The sequence below is a fragment of the Anomalospiza imberbis genome, chromosome 3 (assembly GCF_031753505.1).
Source record: "Anomalospiza imberbis isolate Cuckoo-Finch-1a 21T00152 chromosome 3, ASM3175350v1, whole genome shotgun sequence".
Taxonomy (NCBI): Eukaryota; Metazoa; Chordata; class Aves; order Passeriformes; family Viduidae; genus Anomalospiza; species Anomalospiza imberbis.
In genome coordinates, this window is record NC_089683.1 from 12,918,736 (window position 1) to 12,944,089 (window position 25,354).

Sequence of the window (25,354 nt, forward strand, 5' to 3'; positions counted from 1 at the left end):
CTGATTCCTTCTGCATCTAAATGATTCTAGGCATTGCAATTAATTAATTCTGATTGATTTAGGATTGACAGATTTCATTACTTTTGTCTGACAAAACCAACTCAACACAATAGAAGTTTTCTTCCCAAGTTCTAATGATAAGCATGCCATGTAACCTCCCATCTCCTTGGGATCAAGTAATATCACAAACTGCTGTAAATGCAATACTTTGTTTAAATTAATGAGATATCTATGTTTTTTATTACAATCCCCGGGTCTCTCAGTCTGCCCTCTCCAGGTAACACTACAAATAATTATTTGCTCAACCTGAATTTAAATTGATTGTCACTGCTTTTTCAAGGGCATGGAATGCTCTGTGAAAAGACGACTTCACAAAGAAGGGAAAAGCTTACTTGGATTTGTGGTTGTCTGGCATTCCCAATGACCTGAGATATTTGGATGACAATTTGCAGGCAAAGTCACTGAAATTTCTAATTATCACTAGAAGAGTCACTAGAGAAAAAAAGCTAAAAAGAAATTCCAAACCAGACTGCAGTAACTTCAACTGAACAAACTCAACCTGTCTGAAAGCAGCACAAGAGGCATTAGATACTTCAGCCTATACTGTTGCGTGAAAAAGTTTTATGAAATGCTTTGATACTCGCATAGTATTCCCCTACGAATTCAAGATTATTGTACAAATCTTTGTAAAAAATATTGCTACAATATTGTACAATCCATTTCTGATATTTAAGAACCATTAACTGTGAGAAGTCTAGAACTAGAGAATCAAAATGCAGTTATCAGCCTAGATGTAGAGGTTCAGGGTAACAAAGAGCTTCAAATACATACTTGAGATCTGGGGTTATTTCTTATTTAGCATCTTAAATATAAACAGCTGTCTGAATGAATATGAATCTATCTTTAGTCAGCCCAGCATTAAAAATTTGCAGTACACAAATAATTAAATAATTTTAAACAAAAATAAATAGAAATACAAAACTCTCCTCCCGTATTTGCCTAACTACCCTTGTGCTTTCAATATATTAACAAACCATGCAAAGAATTATTCTGCAAATTAATCCTTTAAGGCAAAAAAAATCAAACAAAACCATTTTATCTTTCACTTGTTTTATTTTATTAGAACAGCTAACTCAGAGTTAACAATGCTGAACACTCTGTTCCTCATGCAAGAAGTATATTTAGTTTTAATCACTTTCTAACTACCTCTACTCAGAGACAGTGTGGGATTTTTGTATTTGCAGGGCAGAGCATTTATTAACTCAATCCTTCTCTCCAGTGTGGCACAATCAGAATGTTCTGAACAGCTGGTTAGGAAGATAGCCAAGATGCAAGAAAGATGTCTGAGCTTCCTTTTCAAGGGCAGCCAACTCTTGTACTGTAGGTGCCAGAATATCCACATGGCCTTTATACAGTCCACCTGCCAAAAGAGACACAATCTAAATTATGTGTTCAAAGCCATTTTTCAGCAGAACTAACAATGCCCAACCACAGTCATTCAGAAAGTTAATTACTTTGTTAAAAAAAAGCACAAACAAACCAAAACAGGTATACACATACTCTTGTGACTTACAACCCGTAGGCTGCAAGTAACAAATGCAGAAGATGGCAAAGAGCTTGCAGCTTTTTTAATCCATTTATTTATAATCTGTTATTTTTGTATTTATAGTCCATTATTGTAGTTACACAGGAGACAACCAGGAAACTGAGCACTGCATAGCGAGGGAACTTGAGAGTATTTCATTCTTACCACCCAGAGCTCTCTTCTGCCCATATGTAACTTTTCCATCAAAATCATCCACTGGTACTTTTATATCTGGTTCAACTTGGGCAATAGTGCAGTTTAAGTGCTCTTCAATCTCCCCCAGCAACTACGAGAAATAAAACCAAGAAATCTTTAAGTACTCTTATGGTCCAAGACCAGTCAAACTAGTGTTCTGAAGTGTCACATTTGAGTAGTTTGAACAGGAATGGTACACAAAACAATTTGGTCACAGATACAGAAGACTAACACATTTGCATTAGCTCAGACTATACAAGTTCATCTCCAATTTCAGCATCATTTTACCCTACCTAAAAGTCTTTATTTCATACACTACCCTACTTGTATGAATGAGGCTACTTTATAATAGAGCTCACAGTTCAAGCTTATTTTACCACAGATGAGGTGTATTTGCCCTTTTTTATTAGAGAAAGGAGGGAAGTATTGCTTTTTAACATGCATTCATAGCTGGTATACAAATCCCAATGAAAACCTACTTAAGTGACAAACTATTTCCAGGTTAGAGAAACAATAGTTTTAAGTGACAGTTTTGCAACAAACCATCTAAACACGAGTGTATAACTAACATGCTCTAAATCTTAACAGACTTTGATTAGGAAGACTCCAACAACATTGGCTGGGAATATTAAAATAAGGTTTTATAACTGAACAACTTACAGAACATATAACTTGAAAAGTTTTCTAATTTCTTCTTTAAATGGAATCAAAGGTTATAAACACCTTTGTTTATACACAAATCTAAGACTAGATTTGTACTACACAGGTGAAACATGAACTTCATTCCTGAGTCTTTTAGAGGAATTGGGGAACATTTAAGCAAAATGCTTACCTGCATCTCATTGTACCATATGGTACAACCTCCTTCTTCCTTCAGTCTAGTGTTATAACACCCTTTTCCACGACTACTGCATACATGATACCAAACCTAGAAATAACGCAAAACAACCTCTAAACTTTGTGAAATAGAGTTCAGTACATTAATTTTGACTAATTATAGCATGAAAAAGAATTCAGGAATCTGTTTAAGATCGCCTTCAATTAAGCAGGGTCAAAAAAAGCAGTTTTTCAATTCAGGATAAGAAGGTCAGATAGGAGCTGGGGACAGAACCTCAGTAAATAATGTCTGTTCATCTTTGCTTTGGAGTATAATTACCTTTTCTTTTTCTTTTGCCACAAGGGAGATTGCCAAACCCATCCTGAAATATTAGAAGACAAGGGAAGGAGAAATGTATTTCAGTAACTCTTTCCAACTTGTGAAACAACAACAATAAAAAATATCAAGAACACCTGGTGGCTGCTGTGAACACATACATACCGCTCAGCTCTGCCGACTCTCCCAATTCGATGAACATAGTTCTGTTTTTCATCAGGCAGCGTCACGTTGATAACTGAGAACATGAGATTTTTTTTTTAATGTATGAGCTAAGACACCTAAAATATTATTTTGATTGCTGCAATTCCTCTCCTTAATCTATGTACATACTTTATTACAACAGTTACAGGTGTAACCTGCAATACCCACAATAAAAGCTCTCACTCTCAAACTGCTTTCTCCCTGATTACTTTTTGGCAAGAATGGAAAACCAAATTAACAATTTTCAAAAATGCAGATCATCATCAAGTATTTGAGAACTTATGGTAAACAACCAAATTAAATATTGCCTAGCTTAAGCCTTTAACATCTACATCTCTTAAAATTATGCTATAGGTCATATATTTATTTTAACTACTGGACAGGACCGCCAATATATTGAAGCTCCAGTGCAATTCAACAGGTTAAGTTAAAAAAATATGTCTTACCATATGGAACACCATGAATATCGATCCCTCTAGCAGCAACATCTGTGCAGATCAAGAAACGGACATCTCCTCTCTGCAAAAACAGAGCTTTAATGAAGTGACGTGCTAAATTCAGCAAGCAAAATCCCAAGCAATGAAATCATAGTCCTTTGCACTTACTTCACCTTGAAGTGTCTCTGTACATTTAGGAACACTTCAAATAAAACACGAATATCCAAATAACTTGGTGAATTACATCCTTGTTTCTTTCCCCAGCACCATAAGGCAAGCAAAAGATCAACAAATGGCTTAATCAAAACTAAACTGTAATATTTTACCTTTTTTTTTAAGTAACCAGGTACTAAAGACTTGAAAAAACAGTGTAATTACTATAGAGTTTAAAGTTAGGTTTTTATTTCAAAGTAAGCCTACTATCTTCTGGATTCAAACTCACAAAGGTCATACTGATTACCAGTACAGACTTCCACCTACAGAAAATGTGCCTCACAATTTCACGAAGTACGACATAGAACATTTGAGTGCAATTTAATTTAAATGGAGAACTAGGAACATAAATTAATATATTAATTCAGATATTGGGAAGTGAGGAAAAAGCCTTCAAAAATCTGCTGCATCACCTTAAATCTTTCCAGGTTCTGCTTTCTTTCTTGAGGTTTTCTATCACCATGCAGACAGACACATGAGAATTGATGTCCCTTCCTATCAGGGCCTGAAAGAATTTATATGAATTAATAACATCACATACAAGCTATGACACAGAACCATACAGAACTGGAAAAAAATTTCAGGCATTGGGGTGGAAAAAATACACAAGACAAGTAGTTAAACACTTTTTCTCCCTCCTCCCAAGAGCACATCTGTGCAGGCATTTTTCCTTCCTTCTTTTTCCTTCCTGCTCTAAATTTCCACATTTCTACACATGTTCATCTTCACCTTTCTCCTCACACATCCCTTTCACTGTTCCTGTGTTTTCCTTCACATTTCTTCTATGTCTTCGTAGGTGCGAACATCTTTTCCTATGTCTCTTGCCCTTATCAACTATCAGTTTTACTAGTATGTTTCAGCAGATGCACCACGTATTTTCTCACTGATTCAAATTTTGATTCATGATGGTCCATCCATTCCAGAACTATCTGGAACAGGTACAAGACTATCCTGCACTGCACGGGTGCAGCTGCCTGCCACAAAACTCTGAATTTTATGCCCAGTCAGTACATAAACTGAAGCACAATTTTATATGTGCTGTGTCCCAGTACTGGTGACCTCTACCATACAAATTTGGTGTTGAAAAAAGACAGAAGTGAGAAGAGTGAACTGAGTAAGGCTGACATGAAAATATTACCTCCGCCCTGTTGAATGAAGTATTGCTCCATATTATCACAGTCTATTTTAGTCCTGCAGAAGATAATGGCTTGATCCATCTTGTGCTCTTTGATTGCCCGAACAGTGTATTCTCCTTTTAGAATTTTAATAGCCTCCGACCACATTTCTAAAGGAAAATAAAGAAGTTATTTCACTCAAATTGTTTAAAAACATGAAGAACCTTTGAACTGCATAATTTTGAAGTTCTCTAGCCTTCAAGTAGACAGTTAAATTTTTATTCTGCTCCCCTCCACACTCCTGTGCTCCAAGGTGATAAAATACAGGAAGAATAAAAGCACTCAGAAGTTTCAGGTTTCTTACACACACCAACAAACACTTGTCTACAAGTCTCCAAAATACATATTCAAGTCTCTTTTCCACTTCCCAATTACAGAAACACATTTCTCTTCAAGACTATGAAAATGCAGAAATAAGATTTTGGAGGAACATGACTCAAGGCCAGTATCTATTACAATTTACCTTTAATTCAAAACATGTACAAAAATTTCACTATCTCTTAGTGCTGCTCATTACCTGGAGTGTTAGCGCCAGGTCGTGTATTGTCTTTTGCATGTACTTCATCAGTCTAGGAAAAACAAAAAAGCCCCCCAAGTCAGTAGCCCACTCTCTACAGAGAAATACTTAGCTCTATTAACTTGTAACTAGCAATAAACAGAAGTTTAGAAGCAATCTTCGCATTCTGTTCTCCCATCAGCCATGTTCACCTATCTTTAGCTAAAGGAAAGTCTTGTATTTAAGCATACAAAACTCCTCCATAAAAAAGGGCAATTAAACTATTTATGTGGAAACTGGAAGAAAACACCTTTGAACAGTGAATAATTAAAACCACCCAAACAAACCTGAATTAAAAGATACTGTAAAATATGGTTAAATCACACAAATAGTAATTCCTTATATTTTCTCCAATGCTAGACTGAATCAGATATAAACTTAAAATCAAAAAGAAGTAAATTCACACTAAGACTTAATGAAAAGGTACTAACATGTGACAAACAGAGGTTCCAAAGACAGAGATTAAGAAAACCTATAGTTTTGTAACTACATCAGAGTTACCAAGAACAAAATATGGTTCCAGGTTATTCAGAACTTGAATACTAAAGGCCTGAACAACCAACACTTTTTCACATGAATAGGTGTCAGGTGAATGTAGAATCTGGAATCTCAAATGCAGTCTGATATGAAATCCATCCCTGTAAAAACTGCTCATGTTACATGAGCTGGAGACAGAACTACCTTATAGAATGATCTATCTTGGCAGGTTTATTCCCTCCTGCCAAGTCAGAAAAGAGATACTAAGTACAGTTAGACCACAGACCATTAGCTGTGAAGTGAGTGAAAAAGCACAATGCCATTGTTCTCTAGTGCAAATCAGACTGTTACTCTATCAAGCTCTTCCTCAGTCACGTTTGTAACACTGAGCTGTTCAGAAACAGTGTTATGCCATCACTGATATGACTGCCATGGAACAAATCATTTCAGATTAAGCTGTTTCAATAGCCAGCAAAGATCATTCAGTATTAGACCCCTTTCTGAAGGTTAAATAAGCAAACATGGACAAATAACCTCAATTTTCACTTACTCTGATATGATTCTTGCCAAGCCTTTCCCAGAGTTTATCAGCTTTTGGATTTACAGGCACAACTACATGGTGTACAGTTTCAGGGACAGAATCTTCTCCTTTCAAATCAACCCAGGTGGGAAAATGCATGATTTTTTCAGATAGTTTTTTCACATCAAAAGAATGCAGTGTTGCAGAGCACACAATCACCTGAGAAGAAGAGAGTCATATGGATACTACTGAAGATAAGATCGTCCCAGTCCAAAAAGGTGGGAGTAGAACTGGATGAATGTAATGTAGTTGAATAGCATAATGTAGCAAAACAGCAAGTGTCTGGATTTCCTCATCACAGGAACCACTCAGTTAGCAAGAGTCAAGACACAAACTAAAGTTGCTTAACTATTCTGTTACAGAGACCCAGAAAATTAGTAGGAAAAATACAAAATTATTGAAAGCTGATGAACCAAGATTATTAATATCTTAGAAATCATAAAGTATGTGTTCAGTCATGTTTGCTATATTTATATATAAATAATTCAATTAAATTGAAAACTGCTGAACACTGGACTTCAACATCTAGAATGCTAGAAATATTTTCACAGGCAATTACTGAACTCACTGAACACATGTTCATTTTGGACAAGAGCTTTTGAAAACTCCGAAGAAGCATGCTCTATGCCAAATAATAGTCAACAACTGAAAGCAGAGCACACCACACACCCCCAAAAATATTTAAGCAAACAAAACAAACAAAAAAACACCCACAACAAAAAAAAACTCAAACCACAAATATTTTATACCTGAAGTCTCTTTCCATCTGAGGTTATTTGAGGAATTTGACTGTGGATCCTGTTTATGAAATCTGAATAACCTTGGAGGAGAAGGCCATCCTGAGTAGGGATGAAATAAAAGAGATGAAGCTGCAAATCTTCTCTCTCATTTTTCAGTCTTTACACTTGAGTTAGGTAAGTAATACACTCCTAATCTCAAAAGTTCTTGCTTTTAATTAGCTGGACAGGTCAATGCATGGCAGAGATATTATTACTAAAGAGAAAAAAACCCACATTTTTTTGGGTGGATCACTTATATTATAGCTGCTGAGAAGCTCAGCAGCTACTCCTAGCTAACATCCCAAGGCATTTGATCTTTGTGAATATCCAGATGTACTACAACAGATCAGAGAGATGCCCTCATTCCACAGCATATTGAGTACAACATTCACTGGCTTCAAGACCTGCTGGGTTAGCTAACACTTATATTTTGTCTTTGTCCTTCGAGCTCCCTGCAGTGGCAGGGATAGACTTCAGTACCTTGTAAATATAATTTGAAACACATTTTTGTATCAGAAAAATTCTAAACAGATTTAACAGAGAGGCTATGAGGGTGGGGGGAAAAAAAAGTAGGTTACTATGGTTGCAAACGATGAGAGGATAAAGGTGGAACACTCTAACTGTTCCACTGAATTATCAAATATCATAGAACAATCATGTTTCACTTTTTTGCAAATATCATATTGCATTTAAGAACAGAATTTAAGTAGCACTTAGTTCTTTACATACAGCTTCATCCAGAACCAGGAATCTAACTTGAGATAAATTAATCTTCCCTGTTGAGACCAGGTCATCCAGCCTTCCAGGAGTTCCAACAACAATATCCACCTACGAAACACATAAAGAGTATTAATTGGTCCTGTAACTAACTAGAGGCATTAAAAGTTTTATCTAAGCTTAATATTATTAGACAATTATCAGTATAATGCTTTATCTTCTATTAATTGTAACTTCATAAAATCCTAGAGTAATTTGAGTCAGAGGGATCTCTTGAGATTATCTGGTCTCCACTCCCCACTTTCACATGCAAATCAAGGACAATTTTCAAGTTACTTTAGGTAGCTGCCTAATACCATTTTCAGTACTCTTCTGGAAAGGGATCCTACAATCTTCTCTCTGGGCAACCTGCATTTTGGTTCTGCAGTCATTTCATTAACAGAATCTACCTTGAGGAGGAAGCCTTCCCTTATTTGGGAAGTGCTGTGCCCCTTTTTTTCTTCCCTGAACTCCAAGCTCTGTAATTTTGTTATCAAAAGTCAACAAACAGATTTGTTTTTAAACAGGGATAAATTTTTCTCATGGTGGAAGGATACAAAGTCTGTCAACTACAGAAATAATTTCAAATTTTGCCAGACAGAAAAGTTCACAATTAAGAATTTAGCATTCACATGGAAGTCAAATAACCTTCCAGTTCAAGTAGGCTTAACAGAAAATTTTTATTTTGGCAACTAGAACCAGTAGAAAATTTTTCAATAGTGATGTGCTTTCACTTCCAAAAGTGAGTCTTCAATAAAAAACAAGGCCCTGTGACTCTGCTCTCCCTACAGTGTGAGTGAATCAATTGTACATTCCATGCTGCTGAAACCAGACCACTTCCTTCTCTGTAGGACTGGTTTGTAGTGTAGGTTCATCTTGATAACTGCAGACTATTTTTATTCACAAAAGGATGGGACAGAAGTTAAAAGGAAAACTGTCTTGTTGGTTAAGGACAAATGGCAAGCAATTACACCTTTTAAGATTTTCAGGAGTACTCAGGCTTCAGCAGAACTTGACTAAGTAGTATAGGTACTTGTATCGACATGGAAGTAAAGGAACGACTGCTAGACTGGTGCAACATGAGCTTGCTATCGACTACATTTTCTTTTTAACATGTTCATTATTCTTATTACATGAGTTACCACCATTAATAGCCTCTAGCAACATCATAAATTACTTGGAACCCAAACTAATAAATCATACGAAAAAAATACAACTTACACCTTGTTCCAGTACAGAGAGTTGATCTCTTGCAGCAACTCCACCAATAATAAGCAGTTCCCTAAAATTACATCAATATATTCGACACTTACCCATTTATATATTCAGAAGGTAAACTAAACATGTCTGGAAACTGATTCTTTTATTGACAACTGACAATTAACAGCACTGAACAGTAATATTAAGAGCAAAATAATAGAAAAAAATTAATTTTGAAACTCATCCTTTCATTTGTATTTCAATTCAAGTGAAAGCTTTGTTACCAAATTGTATTTGAATGTGATTACTTTATCACTGTTGTATTAAACAAATTAGCACCTTAACAAATTTATCTTACAAAAAAATGTTTCTTAAAAATCTCAAAAATAATGCAACTTAGTTCAATAAAGCTTCCTGTGTTTAGAAAGTTAGAGATGCAAATAACGGTAAACTAAATGAATCTTTCATTGTAGCTTACCCATTCCTATTGCTTAGTCACAACAATACTAGGAAATGCACTCTTATAAACAGATTGCAGTTTAGAATTAGGAAACGCTGAAGGTTTAGAAGCACAGTCAAAGCAAAGACAACTCTGCTAAAACCAAAAGCAACTTATAGACAATTCACTGTTCAGAACTGCAACTCCATGATAATTTGTCTTGTAAGCACATTAATTAAAGAGAGCAGACCATGTATGTATATAACTATCTGATGGAGATGGAAAACAAAGTGAGGGGGCAGAGGGAGATGGGGATATAGGAAAATGTTTAGGAAAGGAGGGCAGTAACCAGATAATATTTTTAGTCAAGAAAAGCATGTGAAGTATCATACCAGTTATCACTGATAATTAAAAAAAAACCCTACCCACCAAATTTGTAATACAACAAAAAGGCAGTCCACTGATAAAACATACCAAAACCCCCCTAAGTGGTCTAACTGTAGTTGCATAGTCAGAAGCTTGGTTGGTAGCAGGTTATTTCTGATATTATTATTATCAGCAGCACTGCAGATTATGGTTCACTTAGCTGCAAAGTGGAACCCACACCCTCATCTCTCCATGAAGTTACAACCATGGAAAATACCATATATGCAACTAACAAATTCACTATTACCTTAATTTGGGATTATCAACATATTTTTTGAACTGCTTCACATTGTTCAAAGTTTGTTCTGCCAGCTCTCTTGATGGTTCTACAATCAATGCTTTTGGAGCATTTGGAAGGTTCTGTGCTTGAACCACTTGTGCATTTCCTAAGTGGAAAAAAATCACCATTAAGACAAACTACATTCCTATTCTGGAATTTTTTACTGGAAACAGATCTGGATTTTCAATTAGTAATTAAAACCTAATAATTCTAAGTGCTCCATTGAAAGGTGATCTGATTGCTCTCTCAATTATGAGTAACTTCAGAATAATGATCAGAACTTACAAGTGGGTGTACTGGCTATGCAGGATAACCCATTCCATTGTGGACCACAAAAACCTGCACATATTTTTATGATAACACTGTTTTATGACAAAAACTTAGCTGGACTTCTTTTATCTGATGTACTTCTAAATTCAAAATATTAGACTATTAGTCGTTTAAGAGTAAGAAAATCTGGTATACTTTCAAAAAAGCAGCAATATTTCTTCATTACTGCTGTATTTAAGATCTTTCCGACTGAAATTAAAGGGATCCAAAGATGCTCTGTAACACAACCTGAATATAGAAACAAAAGAAGTTTGTAAAAATCTAACCTACCTGAGTGTTGTGATTTTACAACACTACCCTCAGGAGCCTTGCAAAGGCCAACATAGCCATCTTTTGGTGGAAACTTGAAATCTTCTTCACCAAAATTGAATTTCAATTCAGCATTCTAGGTTTCAACAAAGTTATGTTATACACACCAATTCAAGAGACCACATCAAATGAGAAACAACTCAATAATGAAAAAAACAGATCAACAAGGAAATAGGGAAGGTCTTTCCTTCTCCCATCTTATACATTCCTCTTCCCCACGTTGCTGGAATTCACAAAACCCCCAACCAAACACACAGAAAAAAGCCATCAAGAAAACCAAATGATTTTTTCTGAAGTTGTACATTTCTCTAACCACTGAAAGGTGCTAAAATCTTTACTGCTTGAGAGATAGACTCAAGACTAACGTAGAAAGATGTAGTAATACATTAGAGTTCAAAACAAATGAAACAGGCTATCTGACTTTCAAGCTATTTGCTTGTATTAGTCAAATGGCAGTATACCAAAGCTTAATACACGCAACATAGCACTGTTATTAGGAATTATTTATCCATACTATTCTACCTATAAATTCAAAATTAAAATTTGAATTTGAACATTTAGCTTAAATGGTACTCAAAGCTAACACACACATGTTATTTCTTCAGTAGTGAATACTGGCAAACCAAAGAAAACTGACTTTACATGCACAACTGCAGTAACTCTAAGTGGCTATGCAAATTTTATACTTAAGTAGCTCATTAACAAACCCAGAAAAATTATAATAATATTGAACATCTGTAATATTCCTGTTACCTTCAGTACACAAGCTGCAAAAAGCGCTTGGTTCCTTATATGTGGTGGGATTTCAAACGCAAGGCCAAGGTCCTTCCCTGAAAGTAGGGTTGGTTCAGTCAGACTCTGCAAGTGTGTGCACTCCTTTCCCTCCCTCCCCAATGGTGAAAGCATCCAAATAAAATTCCAAAGAAAGAGAATAAAACCTACCATTTTTGGAAAATTTTATTTGTCCTTTTTCTGTGTCTAGGTAACAGCCAATTGTATCATGCATAGTGAATTCCTGGAAAAAAAAAAGTTCATGAAGCTAAGACATTTTCAGTGCATTAAGACGACTTAGTGCTTATATTCTGTCAGCTTTTAGTTTTCTCACCTCTCCCTAATAAATGCTCATCCTTGAGAGAAGTCAAGCAAATTCAATTTATTTCAGTCAGACCGTTGTAAATAGAACTCATATTTCTATTTGATTACGAGTCTTCAGTAAACTGCCCAATTGATCTTAGATATTTAAACAGTTATTACCGCTTTAAATTTACTTCAAAAACCAAACACAATGACTATGATAGGTTTAAGTCATTTACCTGGAAATATTCTGCATTGCGGAAAAGCACATTAGTCATGTATTTATTAGCCAACGTAAATCTAAGCTTAGAACACCAAACATGGCATCAGAAAACTGTATTTAACTATAATAAAAGACTAACTCTTGAAGATGACGCTATATGCATGTTATGTATACTTAAGTGCTTTATTTAAGTATCTTGAGATCTGCTAATTTTAAAGGTATTCAATAACATTTATATATTATAAATTGCTTCTAATCAACAGCTCAAGAGTCACTATTAAACAAGCTACAGTAATCATAAAAGTTGCAGGTTTTATGACACTGAGTTATTATTAACACAATAAGACTTGAGTTTCTGCTTTAAGACTCATTTATCTATGTTTAAATATCTCAATTCCACTGCTACACTACACAAAAAACATTACAGACATTCCCAGCAGACATTTCAGAAGTGTACATTAAGGTAATGGCAAACCCAACTCAATAGCCAAAAGTAGTGCACTCTAACTATGTCTTAGTAGCAATTAATAATGCATTTTTGACAGATTACAGAGTTGTGACATTACTTCTATTTTAACTTCTAGTAAACAGAAACTGATGCCCTCACTTGAATGTTCCCAGTGTACACAGATGGGTTGATTTATTCAAGTTAAAAGTCAAGACAAATCTCAAGAGGTCAGTTAACTTTTAACCTGTAACACACAGCAAAATTTTAACTTCTAAATAAGAGTCGATATAATTGCAGTATAACCACTATCATGTCTCAAGCTTATAACTGCTTTTGTTGAATATTTTAATAAGCTTTTATGCAAAAATGCTTCAATGTTCCATTGGCCTTTTGCCCAGTGAGCCTCCCTTAACAGTGAGTACCATTTCAAAAGACAGTTGATTTTAACACGCAAAACATGCAAAACTTTTAATAATATTTCTACCAAATGCAATGAAAGCTTACCTCACCATAGCTGTCAAATTGCTTGTTGTGAGATTTCTTACCAGTCCCACCAAATCCAAAGCCAAATTTATCAGTGCCTGAAGAAAAGACAACAGACTTATCTTTTGGTTGACAGGTTATGCTTTTTCCTTTTGGTATTAGCAAGTGAAATTTCCAACACTATCACATAAACAAATAATACACAGTGCTAACTACGGATTTCTGACCTGGATGTACACCAAACTAATACTTTTGCAGCAGTACATTTATTGATTTTACTAGTCTCCAGTCGTCTTCATTTTAAAAAAATAAATAAATAAAAGGCAGAAAGTCAGTAGACAAGAAAACACTGCCACTACTAAAGACTTCCCCTTACAGGAAGTAAAATACCTACACAAAACATTTTCAACTCTCCAATACTGGGATCCTTCCTGAGGAGTCCATTCTCTGCAACACTAGAACAGAACTCCACCCATTCCATGTCAATATAAAAACTAGCTATAGGTTCTTCAGAAGGAAACTCACCCAGATCTAGTGAAGCCTGCATAGTTGACCAACCAACTCTGCACAAGCCTTGGTCATGACAGGAAACTTCATAGTAGTATTTCCCTTTAAAAGAAAAAGAAAGGATCTAATACAATACCCAAATTCATTAAGGTGGTTCAGTCTTGCTACTTCCAAGACCATACAAATCTAACATCCCAGTCCTGCTAAAAGTGTCATAAAATCCCCTACACTGTGTTTGTGTGAAAAGGTTGTGTGTATACCTGAGTATGGAATGAAGAAAGAGACAAAGTACACACAGAGGTAGTGTGTGAAAGGCTCCAAAGGAGTGACAAGCACGAGAGAAGTGGTCCTCCTGAATGCATGGGAACTGAAACTCAGGACACAAGGTTCTGCAGAATCAGTATCAGACCACCCGCATGCCCCAGCATCAACAACTGCTTGTGCCACTTCAAGGACGTCCAGCTGGCTGTTATGTACACACAGACTACAGAATTATCTGCACACCCCATAAAAGGAGACTGTTTAGGGTCTTTCTGAACACACATCCAGAAACACTGGAGTATCAGGATGACTCTGCTTCTGAGTCAAGTGTTATGGTTGGACTCTCAGCTATTGCTACAACCACAGAACCATGGAATTTTTGCACATCTGTGTGAAGTCTGTGAGGAAACAACTCAAAGTACTTTGTGCATAGCCATTTCCTAAAAAAAAAAAATAAATCATTCTGATGAATATTAGTTATAATTCTGCCTCCTACAACTCAAGTCTCCTATTGATGCCTGAAGATTTTTAGCTTTCTACGTATACTTCATGTATTTGTAGCTTAGGAGACTGTTAAATGCCTAGATATAACTTCTACCTTCTAGGTATAACTTCTTTTCCTGCTTTCTTTCCCACAGTGAACAAACTCTTTGATGCATTCTTAAAATTTTGTTTAGTTTTGCTTGTTAGTTTACCAAGGACATTTTATTTTGTACCACGTACCAAAAACATAATAAAGGTAGAGTCAGAGACCAGTGGGGAGAACTCCAGTGGGGCAGAACCACCTAACCAACTGCTCCTCTAACTGGACAATAATGGCTGGATATTCTAATCGCCCGATCTTATAAAATTGTAGGAATCTAATTTGGGGCAGGTTTTCACCATATTTTGTGCACCTGAAGGCTTTCCAGTAAAGGTTTGCTTTTCTATTATCATTTTAAGGCTGTTTGGGAAGGTTTTGTTCTACTTTCAGGCATCACTATCAGGGAAAAGGTAATTTACAACACAAGGAGAACAAAACAGAGGTATTTGTCATTTCTATGTCTTAAACTACTAAATTTGGTCAGATGAATACAAAATGCAACCATCTACATTAACAATGGCTGACAAGCAGGCATTTCAGCTGAAACTTTTCTGGAAGAGTATTCAAAACACATCACTTTATATGTACCTTTAGTTACTCCTCTAGTTGCTCTGCATCCATGCCATTCTTTTATCTCTCTGCTTTGACAACATAAACCATCCGATCCAATTGCTGAAAATTACAAGACAGTTTTAGTTCAAGAAATTGCCTAACTGCTTTTAAAACAAAACTTTATGCATTCTTTCCTCTAGTTTATTCTTTTTTACCAAGCAAAAGTTCTCAAGTGAACAGCAGGACAACTCACCAAAAGCTGATCCTCTGTCATAGGGGTTCATTTGCCATTTATTAAGCACTAAGTTTGAAAGACAATAACAGAAAAAGCATTTAATCAATAAAGCAAGCCTGAAAAACTCAAATTAGAAGTTCAAATTGTTTCTACAGTGTTTGGCTTAAGTTTCTGGGGAAATAGCTTTGTTCCAATGAAATTCATATAAGCTCAAATGAAGGCCTACAATCCGAAGGAGGGGCACAAATGCTTAATGCAAAGGTATTCTGTGGAAGTTTAGATTATGCCATTAAGAACACAGATGAAGTTACTTAAAAATGCAACTGCAAACAATGAAGACTTTTACAAAATAAGGCAGTTTCACACAATCACAATCAAATTCAGACAGAAAATATCCAACACTATATTAAGAACAACAAATTTGAAACGCTTGATTTACCATTTCTGTTCCAAGCTTACATTATGGTATTTTTCAGGCTGTAAGTTAAAATGTCATTACTAAGGAACTAAGACACATGCACATAGAATTTCTGACCTCATTTCTCACATGCCAAACAACATGCTGTAATAAAATCTATACATGATTAAAAAAAAAAAAGTGCCATTTCAGTTAGGTTTACAGAGCGTATTTGCATATTCATATTACATTCTCTCAAGGATTTTAACTTTTTTAAAGTTGACTTTACTGTCACCAATGTAGCAGTAGTTATAATGATGACAACTTCTATAACATCTTCGGAGTGTTGTTTGTGCAAATACTGCTCTCTTACACCAAACCCAATCTTATCAATACCACAGACTGGACATGGTTATTGGCTTTACAGTTCCAAGCTTAATTAAACAGATGCATAATAGACTCTCAAATACTGTGAGGATATTATCATAGTTACAATCCAATAGCCGAGTTCCAGCCCTGTGCATTTCCTGCTCAATTCAATGTCTACTAGAACAAACAACATATCAATTATTCAATTCCAAAGCTAGGCAGGTGCCAAAAGGAACACAACAGCTCTACTCAGCACAGCAGAACTGAAAGATCCTATACTGTTATCCCAGCCACACAAAAATACGTTTGAGCCTAAAAGAGCTCAAGCACACTTAAGAGGGCCAAACCAACTCCATGGTGTCATAGCTGGTCTCACTTAATCTTGCAACAGAAAGATATTTTTTAACTCCTTCTTTTAGTGGTGGGCACCACCACCACCACTTCACATTTTGCAAGGCATTAACCTAGTATGTATTTCAGAAGAATACTGGAAGCAAGGTGTGGATCAGCCAGCCTCAAGCTGAAAACAAGAGCATTACTAAGAGTCTGCAGTCAAATGCGCACCAGTTCTCCCCATGATTCCACCAGTAAATTTTTATTCTCTGTTTAATAAAACACTGAATGATGATATTCTGCTTACATTATCCCAAATTATGGAAAAAATACTTATCTAACAGCAGGTTAACTTTACTTTTAAAAGTGACAAAATCAACACAAAGTTTTGAATTTAAGGGGTGGGACATATAAAAACGTACCTGCCCCTCCAGTTTTAATAGTGGCTTTTCCTTTCTTGCCTTCCATTTGGTCTTTCAGTGTTTCATAAACAATCTGGATAACTGGAATGCTGAAAGCCTAAAATGAAAAGTCACTTTAATTCCACAATTTATACACTTATTTCCAGCCTTGTTTTCGGGTGCAATACCCACAGCCAGAAACACTGAAATACATTCCTACATATATGTTGGTAAAGACTATTACCAATAATGCTTAAACACATATAAGCATTCTCTCTGCATATATGAGACCACTTAAAAACTTTTACTTTCTGCTAATATAAATTTGATTACTTACACCAGTTTTTCCACTCCCGGTTTCAGCAGCCTATAGGAAGAAAAATGCAAGAGTTTAACCAAGACTGTAAACACTGTTCTGGAATTCTGTTTTGATAAACTAAGATTATTTTTTAGGAAGTATTATTTTGGTTTATGGAATGAAGAACACAGATCCATAAAATACATGATGAACAAGGCACACTAATCTGATCCTGTCAAGGTTATTGATACTGCAGGATTGGCTTGGGCAGTATCAGCCATGTTCCATACAGAGCTGTGTCAGGTATTTACAGCCAAAAGGAGAGCAGATGAGATCAGACAGCCCTCATTCATGCGGCAGTGCCTGTCAAGAAGTCAAAAAATAAAGCCTAATACTCCCACATTTCATACGCAAGAACACCTGGAAACACACTAGGAACTCAGAGGCTTTTACCTGGAGGCTTTTACTTTCTGTTGAAGTAGGACAGGAGAGGTAGTCTAACTATGGACCCGTTTGGAAAGAACAAAATTCACCACACAAACAGCAATTAAAAGACACAGATTTCTAAAAATAGAGCTATCCTGCCTACGTACCATAAGCACATCACCACCTCCTAAGATCAACGGGATGGATTCTGCTTGGATATCTGTAGGGAGACTACAGGAAAGAACACATTAACACAAGATAACATTCTACAACAGTAGAAAAAGAAATTTTTACTTATACAGAAATTCACAGAAACCATGGTCATCTGCAAGATAAAGCTGGTAACTGCTATTCCTCCTGGCTTGCAGTGAATTCAGCTGTACCTTGGTAAGAGTGCTACATCTCACATCATCATGCTAAACTATAAAAAAACCTTATTAACTATATATTCCTTGTCTTCCTTTATTCAAATGAGCTTCTCTTTAAAGCCACTTATGCTGACCTCATTTATATGATTCCTGTTCAAAACTGGGAAAAAAAGTAAAGATAACCAAACTCAAACAGCATTTTCAGACAATCACACCTAATTAATATTCATAGGAGAAGAACTACATACATTAAGTTTGTCCATACTGACAACTTTCTGAATGATAATTTAAAACAAATTCTGAAGTAAAAACATGTTGGCCAAGCAAGTAACCAAACACAAGAATAACAACTTTTTTTTGAAACTGACATAAACGTACTAAGTTAGGAAAACACAGTCATAGACCACAGTCTGGAAAACACGCACTAAACTAGCATCAATTATGTGACAGTATTTCATCCAATAACCCCATGATGCATATAAATAAACCAGGGGCACAGAGCCTTTTGTGAAACAAAAGAAGTGAAGCATAAGCAGTCATGCTCTGCCTGTCCAAGTTTAAATGTTACCACTGCAGTCACAGTTTGTATTCCTCAGTCTTTCACACTACAGAGAAGCACATGAGATGCAATGACAGAGGAAAACACACATCCACATTGCTTTAATGCGACAGCAGAGGTGCTTCAAGAAGCATGTCACACATTGCTGAAAGGCAAATTAGAGTTTGCCACACTCCTACTTACAGCCAGTCCATCTCCTCCACTGCTTGAGCTATCTCAGGCATAACACCCATTTCTGCAAGACAAGCAAAAAAGGATCAAGCAGTGTTATTAACCTCACATCGCCCAAAGATTGCCAAATACCAACACTTCCAGCTACAGACAGAACCACAGCATGTGCAGCCTTCACTCCAGCACCCACTGATGGAAATGTTCTCCCTTGCTCACAGGCAGCTTTGAGAGTTGTCCCCACTCAGAGCAGAGTAAGTCAGGCATACACAGGGCAGGGGCAGGTACAGATATAGCAGCAAAGCAAACGCACTGGGAACACAGCACCACTTCAAGGGCAAGGTACTTATCTTTGCACCTTTAAGGAAACTGCCTATGCAGACAACTGGACAGACTTGGTTAATCACAAATACCTAACTTTCTCTACAGCTGAGGTGTAAACAGTAGAAAAAACCTATATCCTGTAAAGACTCTAGTTCACCAAATCTTGCCTGACAATAAGAAGATAGGGCTTTGATTCTGATAAAGTTATTAATTACAGCCACAAGTTTTTTTTCCTTGGATACTCCTTCTGGCAAACTCATATGAAGGTCTGACGGTTGTACCTCAGACATAAGTTAAATATGGTTCAACATGCTTGTATGTTGAAAAACAAATCCTCTGTATTTAAAAAGGAAAATAAAAGAGACCTGCAGCTATTCAAGAGGAAAGAGTATCCTAACCAACCCAAATGCTGGTAGCACACCATCAAAATAACAATTTATCTGTTGGTCATCTCTTTGGGTACAAAAGGCTACTCTAAATCAATTCCTTCAACTATAAACATGCACCTTTCCAAGCAGAGGTTTCACACACTGGCCTCTGCACTGTCACATGCTGGGTTTCACACACAGCATGCACATGCAGACACACTCAGCTGGGCTGCTGCACAGCCAAAAATTATTCTTCCACTTGCTATAACACAAATGCTGTAAGAAACGTGTTTTATTTGTAATGTGATTGAAGCTTTAATATTTTCAAGTGCTGGCCTCTAATCCTACAAAAGTAGACAATCCACACAAGCAACAAAATCAATAGCAATCAAAATCAATTCTTACTAATTCCAAGTTGGAAACAAATCAGTTTCAACTGTGAGTTCCAACTCACACAGTTTAATTCAATATGAAGTACAAGAATTTAATCAAACAATGACACCATGACACTTTCCTCAACTACATCCAAATTAATCCTGCTGCATAGCATCCAAACTGATCTCTAGATCTCGGGAAGAAGCTTCAGCATTTTCCCCCCATGATAAGATGCAAAAAGTTCAGTTAAAAGGAACAAATTAAAACCCCCATATACATTAAAACTTTACAGAACTCTCATCTTGGCTGACTGTCCATTTGTACAAATATCTGCATGGGGAAGGGGACACAAAGAGTGACGCTTCCTCCTTTAATAGTAAGCTTTTGGATCACAGTTTACTATTGTATACACACATATAGTTTATATAAAACATATATAGATATATTTTGCTAAACCGTATCACCAAGCAGAGCTTCTCTTATAAAAAGCCAGTGCTATCCAGTTATGATAAACCTCCTGTTACTGAAACCAGTCAGCATGAGGAACGAGCCTAACTTTTAAGCTGCCCCCTTTCTAGATCCACAGATGCAATAAAACCCGCAAAACCGTTCTAACCAATTCTCACAGCCTAAAGAAGCCCGCGGACACGGGAGAGGCACCTACATCCCCCGCAGGCCTCGCAACCTTCAGCCTGATATATGGTCAGCCACACACTACCGCGGGCCCCGCCGGGAGGGCGGCCGAGGAGCTTCCCCCGGGGCCGCAGGGAGCCCGGGAGCCGGCGGGCAGAGGCGAGAGGGCCCCGCAGGGCCGAGAGGCCGCGGCCCCCGCGCCACGTACCCGAGAACGCCGCCATCTTCGCCCGGGAGCGCCGCCAACAGCGCAGGGCGCAGGCGCGCGGCCCGGCCGCCGCTTTATGGGGCCGGGTGGGCGCAGGAGCCGCGGCGCCGCGCGTTCCGGCCCGGCCCGTGCGCGCCCCCGGGAAGGGCCGGCCCCGGGCGCCTCAGAGACAAACAGCCTAGCAGGCACGCTTTGTTCTCCAGCTTTTACAGAAGCTTCCCCGAATTCTGCACCGTCTTGTTCTAGCATAACTTCTAGGGACAGTAAACGCCAGAATCTTTGGGGTTTTGTAAAAAACAAAATGAGATTGCAAGTGCAGAAATGCAGCTTCCACAGTTAGACCACGGGGCAATGGTACATTTGTCTGCCAAGTGGGAGGCACAGCATAAACTTTTGCCTACTGCTTTCCACTGTGAAACGCAGCTTCAGTCTTTCCGAAGGCAGCATGGGATAGAAACATATCTGGTTCAAAGCCAAAAAACCCCGCAAGAAGCATCTCTGACGATGTAGTTCTCTTGAGCTCTGTGTTGCAAATTGAATACGGGTTTTGTCCCGGTGATTTGTTTCAAGATTTTTTTTTAAACTTGCTGAGCCCTACTAGCTGTTAACTTATATTGTAGAAACTGGTGTCATGCAGAGCAAAATACAGCAGGGTATTTTATACCCTTCCTACCAGGCTGTTTGCATTGCAGTGGTTTCTCATGTATTAATAATTCCTCTGCGAGTATCTTCCTTTGATGTGCCTCTTTTCTTTCACTATTATTTGCTATATCTGTCAATCATTAGTTTGCTTGCTTTCAGGTAAATGACAAAATTAGTGATTTTTTAAAGGCACAGATATGAATAATGTACAGATTCAACCACGACTCTAAGAAAATCTGTTTGTAGGCAATATATAGTGCTGCTTGTTGGTGTGGAACGTGGAGTGTAATTTACTATACATCTCCCACAATTCTTTGAAACTTACAAACACGATGTTATACAGTTTACTATTGCTTTACAAGCTATATTGTCAAATATAGTTAAAAAACAGAGACACAGTAAAAAGGCATTTTTTTTTTTCTCAGTAGTTGTTTCTTGAACTCTTTCCCAAGTATCCAACAGAGCTTTCATATTGCCCTGAATCCCTAGTTCCAGATTTTGAATTTTTGTTTAACCTAATTCTAGGCTACACAGTTGCCAGCAAGAGTTTACAAAGGCAAGAGAAAATTAGACTGCAGGAGCAGAAGTGTCAGGGTGTGAATTAATTCTGTTGCTATTTTACAAATGCTTTATAAAGTTGCAGGTTAAGAGGCTGAAGCATCAGTTCTTTCTTAATAATTTCACAGAACCAGGTTGGGAAAGATATCTGAGATCACTGAGTGCAACCTGTGAGAACAGCACCTGGTCAACCAGACCACGGCACTGAGTGCCATGTCCCGTCTTCCCTTACACAGCTCCATGGACCGTGACTCCACCAACTCTGGGCAGCCCATTTCTGTATTTAACAACTCTTTTTGTGAAGAAATCCTACCTGGTGTCCAACCTGAATCTCCCCTAGGGCACCTAAAGACTGTGCTCTCATCCTGTGGCTTCTCGCCTGGGAGAAGAGACCACCCCCCGGCTCCAGCCCCCTTTCGGGCGGTCGTTCGGAGCGGGAAGGTCGCTCCCGAGCCTCCTTCGCTCCGGGCTAAACGCGCCCCGCTCCCTCAGCCGCTCCTCATCCCACTTGTGCCCCAGAGCCGTCCCCAGCTGCCTGTCCTTCTCCAGCCCCTCAATGTCCTTCCTGATGTGAGGGGCCCAGAACTTACAAACAAGCGCATTCTATCTGCTAGAGAGAGCTGGACGCTAGGAACTCTAACTTGTAGGACTGAAATATTTAGAAGTCCTCCGTGGCACCGTTGAAGTTGGAAGAACCACTTGCGAGAAATCCACTTTTTCCCCATTTTTTGCCCCATTCGCTAAGGGCTCAATCCACACCCCGAGGTCCCGCCTGCACCGGGCGCTCCCGGCCCCGACCGCCCGCTCCGGGCCGGCGCCGCACGAGTTAAAGGCGGAGCCGTTTGGCCCCCGCCGGGCGCCGTCGCCGAGGCGGCGCGGGGAGGGCGGGACAGACCGGCATGGCCGCCACCGGCGGGGCCAGCGGCGGCGCCCCCCGGGAGCGCGGCATGGCCGGCGCCGGCGAGCAGGCGGAGGACGGGGAGGAGAACATCCTGTACGACCTGCTGGTGAACACCGAGTGGCCTCCGGAGACGGAGGTGCAGGTGCGCGTGGCCGCGGCACGGCCGCGGGCGGGGGAGGGGACCGGCCACGTTGGCGCGGGCGGGGACGCGGCGGCGGCCCGGGGGCTGCGGGGATGCGCTGGTGCCTCCAGGGAGGCTCAGCGGGATGCCCGCGCTGTGTCCGTGCGGCCACCGTCCCCTTGGCCTTCGTGTCACTTAATTCCCACCGTGGCTTGTGCCGCCTGGGATGCCTTGAAGTGTTTCTTGCTTATTGAACAATGTATGTCGGGTTTTACTGTTGAGCTGACGCAAGCGAAGCTCTGGTGAATGAAGTCCGGGTATCATCGCTAGAAACTGCTGTACAAACAGCCGTGGAGTCTGTGCTGGTGAAAACAGGACCTTCGTTGAGTTTACCTCGTATGAGGAAAATGAGATCCTCTTTCTGGACTCCTGTATCAGTACAGTTCTGTCTGTATTTGCAAGGGAAAAGAGAAAAATATTTCACTTTACATCCACAATGCACACAAATATCCATTTCTGATTTCTTAAGCACTTAAGAAATCAGAAAACACTGTTCTTGTACTGCAGGTTTTTAGTTATTTCTAGCTGTTCTGCTCGGGTCATCAGAAAGGCTGAGAAGCTCTTTCATCTTTCCTTTTCTCGTTTTCCTTTGCAATGTGCTGAGCTTGCTGCCTCTGTGACTGCTCTTGACTGACTTGGATATAGAGGATGCAAGCAATGTGGTTTTCTTTCTTTCTTGTAGTGGCTTCCAAGTCCACTGAAGTTTTTAATGCATTTCCTATTGAAATTTGGTAATAGAAGTATTTTAACAAAGTTTTATGCTTAATGAGAACAACTGAACAGAAAAGATGTGAAAACATCACAAGTGGAAGACTGTAACTTAAAAATTACTAGAGCCATGCACAAAAAAAAATAGGTTTTCATTTATCAGATTTTTTTGTTGTTGTTGCTCTTGATCAGTAAATCCTCAGTTGCAGCAACAGGTATGGGTGTTTGGAAAACACGATTGCAGTATTGCCATTTATTAGCTTAAGAGGTTATTTGTATAGATGAATCAATAGTTGCGCCTATTTTAATTCAACTGTGTTTTGAGAAATGGTAAATAGTCTTTGTTTTTAGTAGCATATGGAAACAATTTTCCTGTTGCAAAACATGAGGAGGACTTAGGTATGATGACACAAAACTGTGGTTCTTCTACAGCTGTGTTAAGGGGGCGCATTTCTGACAAATGCCTTTTCTGTTGCCATTAGTGTTCTTGAGGTTGTATGGAAAGTTGATTAAAGAACTGATTAGTCTGAGAAACAACCATGTTGTTTCATCTCCTTTTGTTCAGTGGTCCCTCTAGGTAGGAACCACTTGGTACCCCTCCCCACCCCCCCCAGGTACCAAGGGGGCTGTGAATAGTATGTCAGTGAGGTGACACCTCCCTTCAGTGGCAGCATGTGGGGATGCCAGTTTAAAGTGACTGTGTAACCACAGTCTGAGGGTCCTCATCTGCCCTGGTAGTCAGAATTTCTAAGCATCGTTGAATTCTGCTTGTCAGCTCAAGCAGATGGGGCTGGTTATTTAAAACTTGGTATTTCTTGCCTTTTAATTTTTAAGATAATACCTGTTTTCAATAGCAGAAGTTGGAAGGTTTGAAAATATTATGCTGTATGATTTACAGCATAAGATTTACATTCTTCTTGGAAACTGTCAGTACTCGAGGACACTTCTGATAGTCTTTTTACCATTTTAGTGGGCAATTGATTGACATAGGCAAACAGATTATTTTGTCAGTATGAGTCACTTTTTGCCTTAAGGTGCCCAAACAGTGATACTACTTAGGTGATTGTCCTAAATGACTAAGTGTCATTAGGTGACATTCCCTTTGGAACATCTGTCTCTTTTAATCCTGCTTTTTTCACACTCTTCGGAAAAAAATCACACCCTACTTTCTTGTAGAACTGAATCTTTTGGAATAAGTGAGGTAAAGAATGGTAGAAAGGGAAAGGAAGTTGAATGCTGCACCGGGAAATGAAATTAGTTGTCTTCCTACGCAGTAATATAGGCTACAAAGCCAGACCTTAAACTTTTAGGGGTCTATATTGACTTTATTTTTTCTGATATCTCATTTGGGATGATTAATTTTTAATTGCAGAGTACTAGATCTTAGAGCTCTAATTATTGGAAGATAAGTCTTGTGATGAAGATGTAAAATCATGTTAAATTCAAGACATTGATGAAACTGGCATGGATCTCTTAGGTTGAATGGCCAAATTTGCTTTAATTTTAGTTCTTGTTGGTATTGCCATTCACCTGTACTGAGCTTTCCAGTAAGAATCTTTTGGTGGAAGGAGAGGAAGGGGGGTTATAGCAGTTATTTGTGAAGGAAACACACAAGGAATTGACTACAACAAAGAAGAGAGTGATGTGGAAATCAAGCAGTCTGTGTTCAGGATAGTG

General features: G+C 38.4%; 2 protein-coding genes across 3 annotated transcripts in view; one reads left to right on the forward strand and one right to left on the reverse strand.

The window, feature by feature from the left end:
• Positions 1–1,093: 1,093 nt before the first annotated feature.
• DDX1 (DEAD-box helicase 1) lies at positions 1,094–20,784 on the reverse strand. Of its 2 annotated transcripts, XM_068183433.1 has the most exons (26): positions 20,688–20,784; positions 18,795–18,846; positions 17,852–17,915; positions 17,298–17,327; positions 16,982–17,078; positions 15,479–15,526; positions 15,262–15,345; positions 13,848–13,931; positions 13,344–13,420; positions 12,037–12,109; positions 11,848–11,924; positions 11,056–11,170; positions 10,423–10,561; positions 9,332–9,392; positions 8,084–8,182; positions 7,325–7,414; positions 6,546–6,734; positions 5,480–5,531; positions 4,926–5,072; positions 4,201–4,292; positions 3,584–3,656; positions 3,099–3,171; positions 2,937–2,979; positions 2,613–2,708; positions 1,751–1,871; positions 1,094–1,420 (listed from the first exon to the last, which is right to left on the reverse strand). In XM_068183433.1, exons 1-26 carry the CDS (start codon positions 20,701–20,703, stop codon positions 1,290–1,292), a joined length of 2,223 nt encoding a protein of 740 aa, XP_068039534.1. In that variant the 5' UTR covers positions 20,704–20,784; the 3' UTR covers positions 1,094–1,289. The 2 variants fall into 2 exon arrangements, with proteins under 2 accessions (XP_068039534.1, XP_068039535.1); XM_068183434.1 differs by lacking the exon at positions 17,852–17,915 and having other exon boundaries at positions 20,688–20,741.
• Positions 20,785–22,749: 1,965 nt separating this feature from the next.
• Positions 22,750–25,354, forward strand: part of NBAS (NBAS subunit of NRZ tethering complex) — a 158,525-nt gene continuing 155,920 nt past the window's right edge. The window contains exon 1 of the mRNA XM_068183435.1: positions 22,750–22,930. Within this exon, the coding sequence (XP_068039536.1) occupies positions 22,787–22,930 (144 nt within the window). The 5' untranslated portion in view covers positions 22,750–22,786. The remainder of the gene's footprint in view (positions 22,931–25,354) is intronic.